Genomic DNA, 14003 nt, shown 5'->3' on the forward strand with positions numbered 1-14003 from the left:
GCCACAACGTGCACCTGGGAGTCCCAGGTGCACGTTGTCCGGTCCCAGGCTGGGACTGGTACGTTGCGCAGTGATAGCGAGAGTGCTCCTGTCGTGAAGATGAACAACGATGGGCAAAGATCTTCTTCCTCTATCATTCAAAACGAAGAAGATGGACGGAATTTCTCTTCGAGTTCAACGAGCATGGAGGTGGAAGCGCGTGATGTGGGCCACCACCGAGCTTGATGCGCCACCGGTGACGAGGAAACGCACCGTTTTCAGCCCTGTCGCTCGACGGCCGCGCCGTGATGGATGGTTGCACGTCGCCCAGCTGCAAACGAGAACGCTGTGAGCCAAATGTCGACAGTAGTATCGTCGCAAGTGTCACCTTGGACCCGCGACGATCTGCACATTGGTAGAGGCCTTCGTCAAAGGATGCATCCATCATGACCATCCAATCGTAGTGCCACCTCTCGTGAACCTGGTTTCTAGCTTCATAGTATATATATATTCTAACGCGATGTTAACATGACACGAGCAACGAGCTTCCAAGGGCTTAGACGATCACCTTGTCGTTGCTCTCGGCGACCCCCACCGGCTCCAGGTATTGCGCAAGGAGCTGGGCCGTGGGCGCGAGGACGAAAGCAATGGACCCAACGACAAAGTTGTTGATGGCAAAGACCGAGTTGTCGGTCGCGATCGCCAGTGCTTCTTCCGAGTCGTCGGTCGGCGTGAGGAATTCGGGCAGAAAGTAGTAGCTGCCAACGATAAAGAGAATGTTGCCGAGGACGTTGAAGACAGCAGCAATGTACCACCACGCTTGGCCGCGGATCGAGCCGGCTTGGAACATGCGCGCAAGGTCAATCGCCAGCGCGATCAAGAAGCACGAGCAGCCCGTGATGAAGAGGAAGCAGCCGGCCGACGGCGCGGTCGCGTACACCACCGGGACAAAGTAAAAACCGCCAATGACAAACTGCACCGAGCCGACGACGTTCCAAAGCGAGCAGATGAGCGGGTAGAACCGGAGGCTCGAGGTGCCTTCGCACGCCTTGGCGCAGATCGCGTCCCAGCAACTGCCGATGAGGAACGTAAAACACCCGACGACAAAGAGCCACGCGCCAATGACCGCGCCATGGCCTTCAATGTCGTAGAGGGTGTAGTAGCGCGGGTAGTACAGAATCGAGCCCGCGAGGAAGCACCAGCCACCGATCCAGTAGAGACTCCCGGAAAAGTAATACTGGAACACTTCGAGGGCCGAGCGCGGTGCGACGCCAAGGTCCGAGCTCGACTGGACTGGCGTGGCGAGTTGCGCGTGCTGGGTCATCGTTGGCTTGCGCTCGGCGAGGTAAAAGACAGAATGGTCTGCGATGTCAAAAACCAAACGAGTTGATTCGTTGACGTCGTTTGGGATAGACTTGGCGGCTGTCGAGTAATGGGTCTGGTGCGCCGAGCGACGGCCAAACTTGCTTTTCTTTTTTCCATTAAATCACCTTGATGACAGTTGATAGGCATTTTGTAAGAGTCCGGGGGGCTGAGTCACAAGTTCGTGCGTATCGTTGAAGGGACAGGCCAGCCCAGCTGGGCAGAAGTCGAGCCCAGCTGGTATCCCTCTGCCTGTCCTCCGCCCGTGCCTGGGCTACTTGTGGTTCCAGGCCCACCAGCTGCGTCGCGAGTCAGGTCCAAGCCAAATCAGCTGCTGGCCTTTGACGTGGAGCCCGTCCAGGTGGCGTCGACCTATTATGTGCTGGCGGCCATGGATTGGCTCAATTGACGCAGCTGGCGCGCGAAGCGGAGGCTGGGCTGCTTTTTTAGCCAATCAAACGGCGTGCGGTGCCCATCGCGGGCGGCGTGTCATCCGCTGGTGGTGCACGTAGACCATGTGGGGCCACCGGAAGATCGGAGCGCCTTGGACGACGCACGGAGGCTGCCAAAACGACGCTCTCAGCGCTTCGAAAGGAAGCGACGAGGCTGCTATTACGCTCGACAATGCATGCGATGCGTCGCCAGCAGTGGTTCTGTGGACCGCAAACGCGGCTATACAGAGTAAATCGGGGCGAGTAGCGTTGCACGAGCCAGTGAGCGAGACTGTTGAAAGAAAGGCATCGTCCACCAATGCACAAGACAATAAGACAATCGCGTAGGCTACGAAAGGGGCGCCTGCACTATACCAGTAGGACGCGTAGAAGCGCCTTGGGAGGCGTTCGCGCCACATCGCAAATTTCGACGACCCTGAGAAAGTGCACGGCCGCGTGGATCGACAAAGCCACGGAGCCGTGATTAGGAAACGACCCGCCATACCAAAGTACCAAACGGGTGGTCAGCGGTTCGCCTTTCATGTCCCGCGCCGCGAAAGGTCTTTGGCCGTAGCGCACGAGGCAGTCGCTTAGCAAGATTACCACACCAAGGCAACGGCGCAGCATCTTCGGCAGTAGTGCCGTTTTGCAAGCCCCAGGGCGGGGAAAGGACATACATTTGATGTGTGTGGCAAGCTGCGACCCAAGTTGGGCGGCGAGTTGCCTGGCCACCTACGGGAAGATTGGCATTCACGTGGTTGCTCGCTGAAGTCAACGACATTCATGTCGGACACTCCTCGCGTTGTCCACGGCAAGGTTGTCTTCTGACCTTGACCTTGATGCCACAGGACGTCGAAAGCCCCCGGTCGAGCGACGGGATGAGCGCGTACGATCTGAGTGAAGCCAGCGCCTAAGATCCGAGCATCACGCACGAAAACTGCGCCAATGACATCGTGACGCTCTTTCTCGACCATCGTCGCTTCCCGACACCCTGAAGGCGGTCGCTGAGAAGCTACGGGAGCGCCGCCATGATCTCGTACATGCAACTTTGGATGGAGCCGTGCTTGCAAGACGAGGCGGCCGCTATCCTCGCGGAGCACGAAGCTCTTGATCGGAAACGGCAATCTCGCATTCCTTTGTCAATGGCCTCGACTTCGTGAATGTTGCCTGGCTTTAACGCCTTCCTCGCTCGACGCGCCAGTGACCGCATTCGATCCAAGGAAACGATTCCTGGCGACCATGTTTCGTGCAAAGGTTCCTGCGTAGCCGCGCACGATACGAAGCGCTGGCTCGCGTCATGAGCTTTGAAATGGACACGAGTGGAGCGAGCAGGCGTGGCTTGTACATCAACTACACTTATAGACAATAATGTTTTAGATAACCTTACCAAATTTCAGCCCCTGAAGCTTTATAGAGGCCCAGTACTTGGGCAATCTCTTCATATACATTTTATAGCCGTTCCAGCTTGTAGGAGCCTCACGTCAGCGCACTGTCGCCGGCCGCTGAGATTCTCACGCCCACGGCCAAAAGCTGCTGCGTGCGGTCGTGGGCGTACTGGAGCTTTTCGGATTCACAATCATCGAGCTATGCGCAACGAGCGACCAAATGCTCCCTTGACCAAGTCGAGAAAACCGTACGACCTCTGGTTGAGCATGCGGATTTGGTGGATTCGCCCGCTAAAGTACGATTTGAACCGTACCTACCAAAGCGCACTTGTTCGGCACCTGCCATAGCCGACGCGATGGAGCTCGAGATCCATGTGCGCCGAGCGCGGAACTTGACGTTCGCAGCGTCCTCGATCGACCCGGCGGCGCTGGAGCTGCGCATCCAATGCTCTATCAACGGCGACCTCCGGAGCAGCGGCAGCGGCAAGCGGTCCTCGTCCAAGGGCTTTGACGGCTACGTCTGGCGCGGCGACGCCGGCGTGTTGCGGTGGCACCTCTCGCTCGCCGACTTTCGCCGCCTCAAGAGCATGCGCCCAACCGTCAAGATCTACATTTTTGGCATTGGCGCCCAGGTGCACACGCTTGGCTGGTTCTTCCTCGACTTGCGGTACCTTCTTGGCGGCTCATCGGAATTCTGTCGTCAATGCATTCAATTGATCGCTAGGACGCCCGACACGGCGCTGCGCTGGGTCAAAATTCTCAACTCCAAGCACCACGGCGAAGTGTACGTCAAGAGTCAAATCGCCAAGGCGACCGCGGTACCCGCGCCGGCGACGCCGCAGGCCCTCCCTGCCACGACCACCACGACCACCACGGCCACGACCGCCGAGCACATGGCGCCCGAGTCGCCCGAGTGCCTAGTCGTCGGACCTATCGAGACAGCGACCGATCTCTTCCTCCTCACCATCACCTTGGTCAATGCGCGCGAGATGACGGCCATGATCACCAAACTGCTTCAGAAATCGTCGCCGACTGAGATCGCCGCCATCAAGAGCGCGGGCTTCTGGCTGGCGTACTCGCTCTTCGACGTGCTCGTACAAAGCGATGCGTTCACGTCGCTCGAGTCGGCCGACTTTGGTCTCATCCGCGGCGTCTTTCGACTCCAGAGCTCGCTAACCTATCTGCGCGAACACACGCTGGCGACTCCTTTGCCTCTCTTCCTCTGCACGGTCGACCGCATCCTCGGGCGTGTTGAAGTGCCATTACGAGCGCTCGCCGAGCTCGACTTGCCCGCGCACGCTGAAGGCAGCTACCCCTTTGAGCCCTCCCACGCGACCAAAGGTAGACACAACACGTGACGCACTCTTCGTTGAGAACGCGTAGGCTCGCCGTTGGGGGTCGTGGATGTCGCACTGGATCTCGTGCTCGAAGCTCGACCCAGCGTAGAACCCGCACCCGAGTCCGAAGCCTCTGTCGCAGTCGAGCCGACGCCAAGCGCCTTCTACGGCAGCATCGACTATATCGAGCTCCCTTATCGACAGCATCTGGACGCGGACGGCGGCATCATGGAACTCACCACATCGAGCTCGGACGAAAGCCTTCGCGCCCCGATGGTCGTGGCGGAGCATCGAGACGCTGTGCTCATGTGGACGGACGGGCTCTGTTGGCTCTCGCCCACGGCCCGTGACGACGTCACTGTCACCGTCGGTGAGATGCAATTGCACGCGACGCTGCTGCACGATGTGCACTCGGCTGCGCTCTACGAAGACGATGGCCGCGCGGTGGGCACCATCTTTTACAGCTACACCTCCGAGAGGCCGCCGCCAGCGACGCTTCGGCGCCCCGGATCGCCACAGGTGCTCGTGCTCCAGGTTCTCTCGATCAAAGCCGGTAGTCACTTTGACGCGTCCAGTACCCCGGTGCACGTCGCGTTTGAAGCGCCGCTCGTCGAGACCAAGGACGGCCCTCGCTGTGCGTCGCCATGGCCTGCCATCTCAATCTCAATCTCCAAACGTAGTGTCGACATCTCGCGTCTCGCTTCGCGCGAAAGAGGACGTTGACGTTGAGGCGGCCAAGACGGTGTTTTGCCACGTGCAAGCGTCGCAGCTTCAACGACCGTGGCAACTGCATCTCGAGACCGCCGCCCGCGACAGCATCGCCGTCGCGACGCTCAGCCTTGCGTACCTCGGCATGCTCAAGCAGAGCCAGCGCTGCGACCTCTGCGGCGACGTTCGTGCAGAAAACACCGACCACCGCCACGACGACGAGCCACCGAGCGTGACAACCTTTACGCACTGCGAAGTGTATGTACCGGCCGTCGTGCGCCCCGGCTCGGACACGGTCGTCGCCGTCTTGCACGTTGTCGCGACCTTGCAAGACAAGTACCCGATCGCGCCAATGTACCCGCCGTTGCCCGCGAGCCCCCGTCCAAGGCCGTCGGCGCCAAGCACGCCTCGACAAGACACGCAGACCCATCACGACGACAATGTACAAGGATCGCCGACGACTCGAAGCGGGGTAGCAGCACCCGTACCAGCCTTGATGGCGCCGGTGCGAGAGAACGACAGTGTCTCGCGACTCATCCAACTGTACAGGCGCCCACAACGACGGTAGCATGCACGTGTGTGGCGACACTGGCCACCGAGAAGCGACTCCTCGCGGAGAAGCAGCGCGAGCTGCAGGCCACGCACCACCGACGCATGGAAGCCCTTGAAGCCGAGTGGGCGAGTCGCGAGAAAGATCGCGTCCAGACGGTACTGTCCGCCGTGATGACGTGATACGACTCAGCTGCGAGTAGGTCCGCGCCGCGCAGCACGAGTACATGGCCCTTGAGACCGAGTTGCGCAAAACGCTAGCCGAGCTGGAGCAGCGTGAACGACGCCTCGCACACGCCGAAGAGTCGGCGCGGCTCCAGAGCGAGCTCCTGAAGCAAGAGACCGAGGCCAACGAGCGTCGGGTGAAGCGAGAGACGTCGGCGACGCTGCAGAGCATGGAGGCGCAGCTCGAGCGAGTGCAAATCGAGTTGCGGGCGATGCAAGGTCGGGCCGAGCGGGCCGAAGCGCGCGCCACCTCGCTGGAGCAAGACATGTCGACCGTCCGCGCCGAGCTGCGCAAGAGCCCCGAGCACGCCCTTCGGCAAGAGGTCGTGCGCTGTGAAGCGACAATCGCGGCCCTCGTACGCACCAAGGCGATCATTTTCATTTGTTCCAATGGTGAAGTAGGAGAAGCGGATCCACGACATGGACCTCGAAAAAGCCAAGGCAGACGCGACGCAAATGGAGCTCATCGCGCAGGTGGAGCGACTGTCGCTTCTGCTGCAGCGCGAGAAGCGCAAGCAAGAAGACGAGAAAGCAAGTGAAATCGATAAGCTCCGGCTCAAGTACCGGGCGCGCGAGGAGCGGTTCGTCTTGGACGGCGACCGCGAAGAGCTCCGAGCGATCAAGAAGCAGCTCGATATGCTCCGAGAGGTGAGCGGGCGCGATGTCCATCCCGAGGCGACGCGCCTGGAGCGAGAGAAAGACGACCTGATGCAGCGCGGCGGGTACGCCGCCGACAGCCCCGTCATCGTCGAGCTAAACCGGCGCATCGTCGCGGCTCGAAACACGGGTCTTCGACCGTAGCAGAAAACGTCTTTTTGTTCTCCTAAAGAAAGGCACTTGGCCGCACCACCCGCTTGAAGGCGACGGCCTACTCATTACTGGAGACTCGGGCTCCGCGCTGCGATGGCCCTTTGTACGACGCAACGAGACGATGCGACCAATGTCGGTCGAGATGTCCACCACCGAACAGACAACAGCACACAAGTAAGCCGACGCAAACAACCCGAGACTTGTGCGCCATCGTTGGAGTCGACCAAGTGCGTGTGTTGGAACGGCGCCCGTGCAGCGGTGTCCATGTTGCGTATCAATGCGGCCGCAAGAGGAAACATGCGTAGCATCGTCCAGGCCGGGCATGACGTGGCAGTCCAATGGAGCTCTAGAAAGAGCAAGGTAGGTGGCGCGTCTCAGCAGTTGTCCGAGCACGGCACGGACGACCCTGGATTATTCCTCCAACACCGACTCTTGTGCAGCGACGGTTCTTTGCCGTGCCAACCAAACGAATGAAGTCAGTCGTACATACACTAAGGACACTTCAGACGCAGGTCTACGTAGTGCGCGGTGCGTCGGGAACGAGTGTGGCTGTGATCGACACGACGTGGACACCGGGCATCGTCTTGTCTGTACGTGGCGCTTCGTCCTTATCCAAATCAATGGCAGGGATCATCACGCGCACGGGTCTGGACGTCGGCAGGTGGGGCATCGGCTTCGGCTTCTTGCGTCTTGCGAGGGAAATCGGCGACTGATATTTGGTGCTAGCGGCGTGTGACTCACACTGCAACGTCAGCAAGCCACGTCAACTGGCAACAGTAGGCGACACCCAGGACCGACTCGCCGGCGACCGTCGAACGACTGCATCCCACTGGGCTCATCCGACGCGGATTCTTCACATAAATATACATACGTTCGGTGGCATATGCACTTTATATGGACCTACTACGCGTTCTCTCGCATCTCGCGCTCGTATCTACCGGCGTCGCGTGAGCTCCATCTCACCACCCGCGTGTTTTTCGTACCTCAATTTGTCCGTCTCCTGGGCCTCGTTCCACGGCTCCTTCTCCTCGTCCGTCATGGCGAGCCAGAGGTCCGTGAGCTTCGACATGAGCTCCACGATGCCCGTGCCCTCGGGCATCGACGCACGCACTTCGTTGCGCTTGGCGAGGCTGAAAAGAACGTATGCGCTCCGCGGCTTCTTCACGGGCTTCTTGTTCTCAGCGCCTACGTCGGATAAGACATTACAGTACACAGTGCACCACTGGTACCTTTTTGGCTTTCTTGCTGTTGGTTGGCGTCGACGCTTGCTTCATGGCCGTTGGCGACCACGGGCTCTTGGGCAAGCGCTTTGCGTCGCCTTGCTGCTCATCGGACGTCAGCACCGACGCTGGTCGCTTCCTACAGCGTGGAGCATGAGCATCCATGCTTGGTCAAGCGCCGTACTTGGTCGGGAGGTAGTTCAAATAGTCCATGTGGATGTCCCAGGACGGCTGGCCTTCCTTGGCGTTGGCCATCTATGTCCCGCGTGTTGGTTGTTTCCGACGCGCGAAAGATCGTACCGGCGTCGCAATGTGCTGAATCTGCTGCAAAATCGAGCTCAGCTGGCACTTGACGTGCTTGGCGCAAAACTTGAGCGCGATCGTCGACGCTTCCTTGTCCGACGACGTGGCAATCATCTGCACGAGCTCTTCCACGAGGCTCTCGCTCATGTCGGTCGCCGACGCTTTCTTTTCCACCGCCGGCGCCTTGCCTTCCTTCTTGGCGCGCTTCGCCTCGCGCTGCGCTTGCATCTTTTTGGCTTCCTTCATGATCATCTCGTCCACGCGCGCTTGGTTCTACATTGGTCGACATGAGTCGATATGTAAAGCAGCATGGAGGATGCAGTGTACCCGGTTGAGGTCGGCCTTGGCCGCCGCGATACGCTCGGCGAGGTCTTTGCGCTGTTGCTGGAGCTCGGCCTTGAGCGCGCTATCGCGCTTCTCTTTCTGCTCAAAGTCCAAGTTGTCCTTTTCGCAAATGCGCATGAGCGCATCGCAGCGACGCCCGAGCTCGGCCGAGCTGCGGCTCTTGAGGTAGTAGTCAAACGTGCACACGTCTGCTTGGTGGATCTCGCGCTTGATCTTGTCCCACGCGCCATACCCGTACGTGTTGACGAGGCACAGCAAGAGCCGGTCTTCCTCCTCCGTGAAAAGCTTCCCGCCTTTGCCTTGGTAGTTGATAACGAGGTCCTCGAGCGGGTTCTCGTAGCGCTTGACTTTGAGCGCCGTTTGCTCGGCAAGGCGCTCGATCTCGAGAAGCTTCGACTCGCCCTTCTCGATCGACTTGCGCAGCTTCTCCCAGTCGTTGAGCTCGGGGCCGCGGCGCCAAAACGTCTCGGCGTACCGCGTGACTTCATCGAGCGGCTTGCTCATCTCGCGCGCGACCGCCGTGAGGTTGGCGCGGCCGTACCGCCCCAAGAGCTTGACGAAGAGGAAGAACTGCGGCTTGTTCCAGTCCGCAAACGCCTCCCGGAGCAGCGCGTCCTTTTCCTCTTGGAGCTCGGGCGACAAAAAGTTGGCGTCCTTGAGGTCATCGTGCGACGTCGCTTTGGCAGCCTCGTACGCCGCGACTTCGATTTCGTGGAGCTCGACGAGGCGGTGGCGCTGGAAAAACTGCCACTCGTCCATGCGCGGCAATCTACTCGATACATTGATACAAACGTGCATAAGAATAAAACGGATACCGAAGCGCCTTGGGGAGCTGTTTGAGCTTGGACGCCTTGACCTTGCTCGACACCTCGTCCGTCTTGAGCACGGTGCGGCGCTCACGCTTGCCCATGCCGTCAGCCAGCGTCTTGGCGAACTCGAGGTCGGCGAGACGCTTGAGCTCTTCAAGGCGTTCCTTCTCTTTCGAGTAGTCGACGCCGTCGACGACCTGCATGTTGCCGCCGTCGAGCTTAAAGTTGAGCAAGTCGCCCTTGTCATGCGCTTGCATCTTTTGGTTCATCTCTTCCGTGCGCGCTTCGCCGTTGGCCAAGATCGCGTCAATGTCGTCGTCCGTGATCTGCTGGTCGTCGTTCGCACGAAACACTTCGTCCGCCCCAAACCGAATCATGTCGAGCATGTCGGCTTTCGAAAGGTTCTTTTGCTTCTCCTGGAGACGACCTTGCTGCACGACCATGGCATCCAACTTGAGCTTTTGCTGCGCGCGCTCAATGATCTTTTCTTCGACCGAGTTGGACGTCACAAAGCGGTACACGTGGACCTCCTTCTTTTGGCCAATGCGATGGGCCCGGTCTTGCGCCTGCAGATCGGCCTGCGGGTTCCAGTCCGAGTCGTACAAAATGACAATGTCGGCCGTGTACAAGTTGATGCCAAGACCGCCCGCGCGCGTACTCAGAAGAAAGATAAACTTGGACGAGTTCGGACGGTTGTACGCGTCGATCGACGCTTCGCGCTCGTCGTACGACGTTTGCCCGTCAATGCGGCAGTACCTAACCACCCACATGAGCATGCTGCCATCCCCGATACTACGAGTCGTACTCGTGCTGGCGCATGCGGCAATAGTCCTCCATAATGTCGAGGACACGCGTCATTTGAGAAAAAATGAGCACACGCGACCCGCGCTCCTTGAGGCGACGCAGCAGCTTGTCCATGAGGACCATCTTGCCGCAGTTGTCGACAAGGTGCTCGCCCATCGGCGGCAGTGTCCGGTCTTCTTGGCCCTCGAAAAGGTACGGGTGGCCGCAGCACTTGCGCAGTTGCCTACACAGTCCAGGATACAAACGTTGTCCAGTACCATCGCATACATGACGATATTTTGGAGCGCGCTTTTCGAGGCCGTCGTGCCGCCCGTGAGCGTGTTCATATCTCGCAAGAGCAGCGTCTTGTAGAGAGCCTTCTGCATCGGCGTCATGCCCACAAAGAGCAACGTTTCCTTCTTGGGTGGCAGACTCTTCTCGACGTCAGCTTTGAGGCGGCGGAGCATGAACGGTCGCAGAATCCGGTGCAGCTGCGTGATCATCTGCTTCTTGGCTTCTTCGTCCTCCGTGTCCAAGTTGAACCTAATCCATCGCGTCGCCTATTGGAATCAGCATCGACGACGCACCATTCGTCAAATTGCTCGGACGAGCTAAAGACGTCGGGCAGCAAAAAGTTGAGCAGCGCCCAGAGCTCGTGGAGGTTGTTCTGGAGCGGCGTGCCCGTGAGCAAGAGGCGGTGCTCGGTCGCGAGCATGCGCACGACGGTTGAGAACTGCGACGACTCGTTCTTGATGCGGTGCGCTTCGTCAATGATGAGGTACCGCCACGCAAACTTGCACAGCGTCGTCTTGGCCTTCAAGCACATTTCAAACGTCGTGACGCACACGTCAAAGCGCCGGTCATCGTTGGACGTGCCGGGGCAAAGCACGTCGTCGATCATGCGCTGCCGCTCGTCCTTGTCGCCGTGAAACTTGACCGCGCGGAGCGACGGGCACCAGCGCGCAAACTCGGCGAGCCAGTTGCTCAGCGTCGACTTGGGCACGAGCACAATGTGCGGGCCCGAGACGTTCTGAAACTCCTTAAAGTACCCGAGGACCGAGATCGTCTGGAGCGTCTTCCCGAGACCCATCTCGTCGGCGAGAATGCCGTTGATCCCTTGGTTGGCGAGGTTGACCATCCAGCTGAGGCCTTCGAGCTGGTACTGCCGCATCGTGCCAAACTTGATCACGCTCGGTTGCACGGTGAGGCGGACCGTGTCGTGCTTGTCGTGGAGGAGCTCGTCGTCCTCTTCCCGCTCGGACTTTTTGGCCTTTTTGGACGTCGTTGTCTTCTTCGGCTCCGTGACTCCAAAGTGCTTGAAGATGTCGCTCTGTGAGAGGAGGTACTGGAGTCGCGCCGAGGCCGACCCGGCCTTTTTCGCTGCGAGCTCGTCCTTCTGGCGCTGCTCCTCTGCACGGAGCGCGTCCCGTTCGCTCCGGGCTTGACTCACGAGCTCCTGACGTGCGCGCTTCGACTCAACTTGCTCTTCCGTGAGCGGTTTGGCCGGCCGCTTCTTTTCACGCGCGACTTCGGCCGCGGTCGGCTTGCGCTCGCGCTTGCCGTCAATGCGGTCGCGCTCTTCGCGCTTCCGCGCGCGCTCTTCTTCCACCTGACGATCGCGCGCCAAGCACTCTTCTTCGTAGCGCAGCCGGTCGGCGCGGGCTGCGTCCAAGTACGGTTCACGCTCTTCCGGCGTCAGGTTGGCCCAGCGCGCGCTGACTTCGCGCTGGACGACACCGAGGTCGACACCGGCCCCATCGACCTGGGCCGCGATCGACGCGTCGTTGCCGGCGCTACCGACCTGGTTCAGCTCGGAGCGGATCGAGCTCATGACATGCTTCTGGAAGTGGGCGTACGCGCTCTTGGGCTTGACCAGCGGCGTGGTCGTTGTCTCTTCCGTCGCCATCCTCCTGTGTCCTGCCGCGGAATTGGAACCCTAAAATCCACCACCGCCCCGTTTTGGAATCCTCTGAGAATGAATATTCGTTTCTAGAACCCCGCCAAATTATGGTCGCGTATTTCATTGGTCCATAATCCTACATTTCTAACCAATCCAAATCTTTACCGGATACGAGTATCCGGATTCCCTCGGCGTGTTGACACGACGTGGGGACAAAGATCTTGGTCGACGTAGGAGTATCGTCCATGCAGCACGTCGTGGGCCTGCTCCGGGACCACGCCCGGCGCCATGGCCTCCTAAGCAAAATGCCCATGCTTCGGCTCGCGCCGGCGCCGATCGAGGGCTGCGCTGGCCAGCAGAGCTCGCCTCTGTCGCGGGCCGCGGCCGCCGCTGTCCTTCTTGGCTTCGTGCACGAGTACGGCACGGCGTCGATGGAGGCGACGCACGCGACGATCCCGCTGTCTCTGGAGCGGCGTACGACGCGCGCTGGTGGCCATTCGGTCCAGCTTCGGAAGCGCAACACCACGTCGGATCTGGACTTGCTCATTAGCTCGGCCGAAGTCCGCGGCGACCGGGCGACGATGGAGGACGCGGTTTTTATCTCGCCCAACAACCGGTTCGCCGCCATCTTTGACGGGCATGGTGGCGCCGAAGTCGCTCAGTACCTCAAGGAACGATTGTACGCGGTCATTGCGGAGAAGCTAGAGGTCGACGACGGCCACACGATCGACGCTATGGAGCGCATTCTGCGCGACTCGTTTGCGCAGCTCGACAAGGAAATCATCTACAAGTACACGATGCTCGCAATGCCATCGACATTTTACTATCTGCGTCCTTGCTGCGTAGAAAGGAGTGGCAGTACCAAGGCTCGACCGCGACCGCTGTCTTCCTCATGGACGATCTCATTTGGTCCATGAACGTCGGAGATTGCCGCGCCGTGCTCTGCCGCAACGGCAAGGCGCTCCCACTCACGCGCGACCACAAGCCCAACGACCCGATCGAGCAGGCGCGCGTCGAGCGCATGGGCGGTCGCGTCGCGTGGCACGGCTTGCGCGACGCCCGGGGACAGCCCGTTCCCGACATGGGCGCGTACCGCATCAACTCGAACTTGGCGGTCGCCCGGGCTTTCGGCGATCGCGACCAGCGCCCGTGCGTTTCCGATCCTGTGACGTCTCTCATGCGGCTGATGCATAGGTATGTCACGGCCGAGATGGAGCTCAAGTGCTTTCGGCGGGATCCAGGTGACAAATTTGTCATCGTTGCCTCGGACGGTCTCTGGGACGTCTTTACGAGCGCCGAGGTACATACTGACCAAAATACCTTGTACCAAGGCGAAGTAGGTGGTGACGTTTGTGTTGGACGTTCTCGCGGGCGAGGTCGGCGGCCGCGAGTCGTGGCGTAGCGGCAGCCACGCCGAGACAAGCATCGAGCTCTTTGAGTGGAAGCAAAAGTACCGTAATGACACGAGCATGATCCAAGCGTCGCGCGCGCGGCGCAAGGCGCAGATGGCCACGTATTTAATCCAAGAGGCCTTGTACCGCGGCACGGTCGACAACGTGTCCGTCGCTGTTGTTTGGCTCGATACGAGTAGGCCGACGCCGACCAAGCCCGAGCTGCCGTGAGCTTGAGCGCTTTGGATAACGTAAAAATCCATCAAAAACCTCTTGCGACGTCGGTAATATCGTCAAATCATTCGTCCATTTACCGACGACCTGCGTTTGTCGGTGCGCGCTTTGTAGGAGATCGAACCGCCGACCGCCGTCCGAGGTGCACCCGTCCGAGGTGCAACAAAATATATTGTAGCATACAAGCTGTGGACCGTACACGAGCTACGACGACGACTCGCCCGGCCGATGA

At 59.7% G+C, this 14003-nt stretch overlaps 4 protein-coding genes across 4 annotated transcripts; 2 read left to right on the forward strand and 2 right to left on the reverse strand.

Annotated features, from left to right (window-relative positions):
• Nucleotides 1–464: 464 nt before the first annotated feature.
• On the reverse strand, nucleotides 465–1303 carry SPRG_00816 (hypothetical protein; the record flags this gene model as incomplete). The annotated part of the gene is made up of 1 exon (XM_012339032.1): nucleotides 465–1303. One exon carries the CDS (start codon nucleotides 1301–1303, stop codon nucleotides 536–538), a length of 768 nt encoding a protein of 255 aa, XP_012194422.1. The 3' UTR covers nucleotides 465–535.
• Nucleotides 1304–3513: 2210 nt separating this feature from the next.
• SPRG_00817 (hypothetical protein) lies at nucleotides 3514–6777 on the forward strand (the record flags this gene model as incomplete). The annotated part of the gene is made up of 7 exons (XM_012339033.1): nucleotides 3514–3824; nucleotides 3882–4498; nucleotides 4604–5128; nucleotides 5175–5644; nucleotides 5752–5910; nucleotides 5955–6332; nucleotides 6379–6777. The coding sequence occupies 7 exons, from the start codon at nucleotides 3514–3516 to the stop codon at nucleotides 6775–6777; spliced, it is 2859 nt and encodes a 952-aa protein (XP_012194423.1).
• An 860-nt stretch (nucleotides 6778–7637) lies between these two features.
• Nucleotides 7638–12199, reverse strand: SPRG_00818 (hypothetical protein). Its single transcript, XM_012339034.1, has 10 exons — nucleotides 10834–12199; nucleotides 10535–10789; nucleotides 10269–10490; nucleotides 9470–10219; nucleotides 8637–9423; nucleotides 8307–8582; nucleotides 8191–8261; nucleotides 8016–8145; nucleotides 7770–7971; nucleotides 7638–7720 (listed from the first exon to the last, which is right to left on the reverse strand). The coding sequence occupies exons 1-9, from the start codon at nucleotides 12150–12152 to the stop codon at nucleotides 7948–7950; spliced, it is 3834 nt and encodes a 1277-aa protein (XP_012194424.1). The 5' UTR covers nucleotides 12153–12199; the 3' UTR covers nucleotides 7638–7720; nucleotides 7770–7947.
• Nucleotides 12200–12358: 159 nt separating this feature from the next.
• On the forward strand, nucleotides 12359–13822 carry SPRG_00819 (hypothetical protein). Its single transcript, XM_012339035.1, has 4 exons — nucleotides 12359–12936; nucleotides 12993–13295; nucleotides 13341–13446; nucleotides 13487–13822. Exons 1-4 carry the CDS (start codon nucleotides 12392–12394, stop codon nucleotides 13766–13768), a joined length of 1236 nt encoding a protein of 411 aa, XP_012194425.1. The 5' UTR covers nucleotides 12359–12391; the 3' UTR covers nucleotides 13769–13822.
• Nucleotides 13823–14003: the final 181 nt, after the last annotated feature.

The sequence above is a fragment of the Saprolegnia parasitica genome (genome assembly GCF_000151545.1).
Source record: "Saprolegnia parasitica CBS 223.65 unplaced genomic scaffold supercont2.2, whole genome shotgun sequence".
NCBI classification, from domain to species: domain Eukaryota; phylum Oomycota; class Saprolegniomycetes; order Saprolegniales; family Saprolegniaceae; genus Saprolegnia; species Saprolegnia parasitica.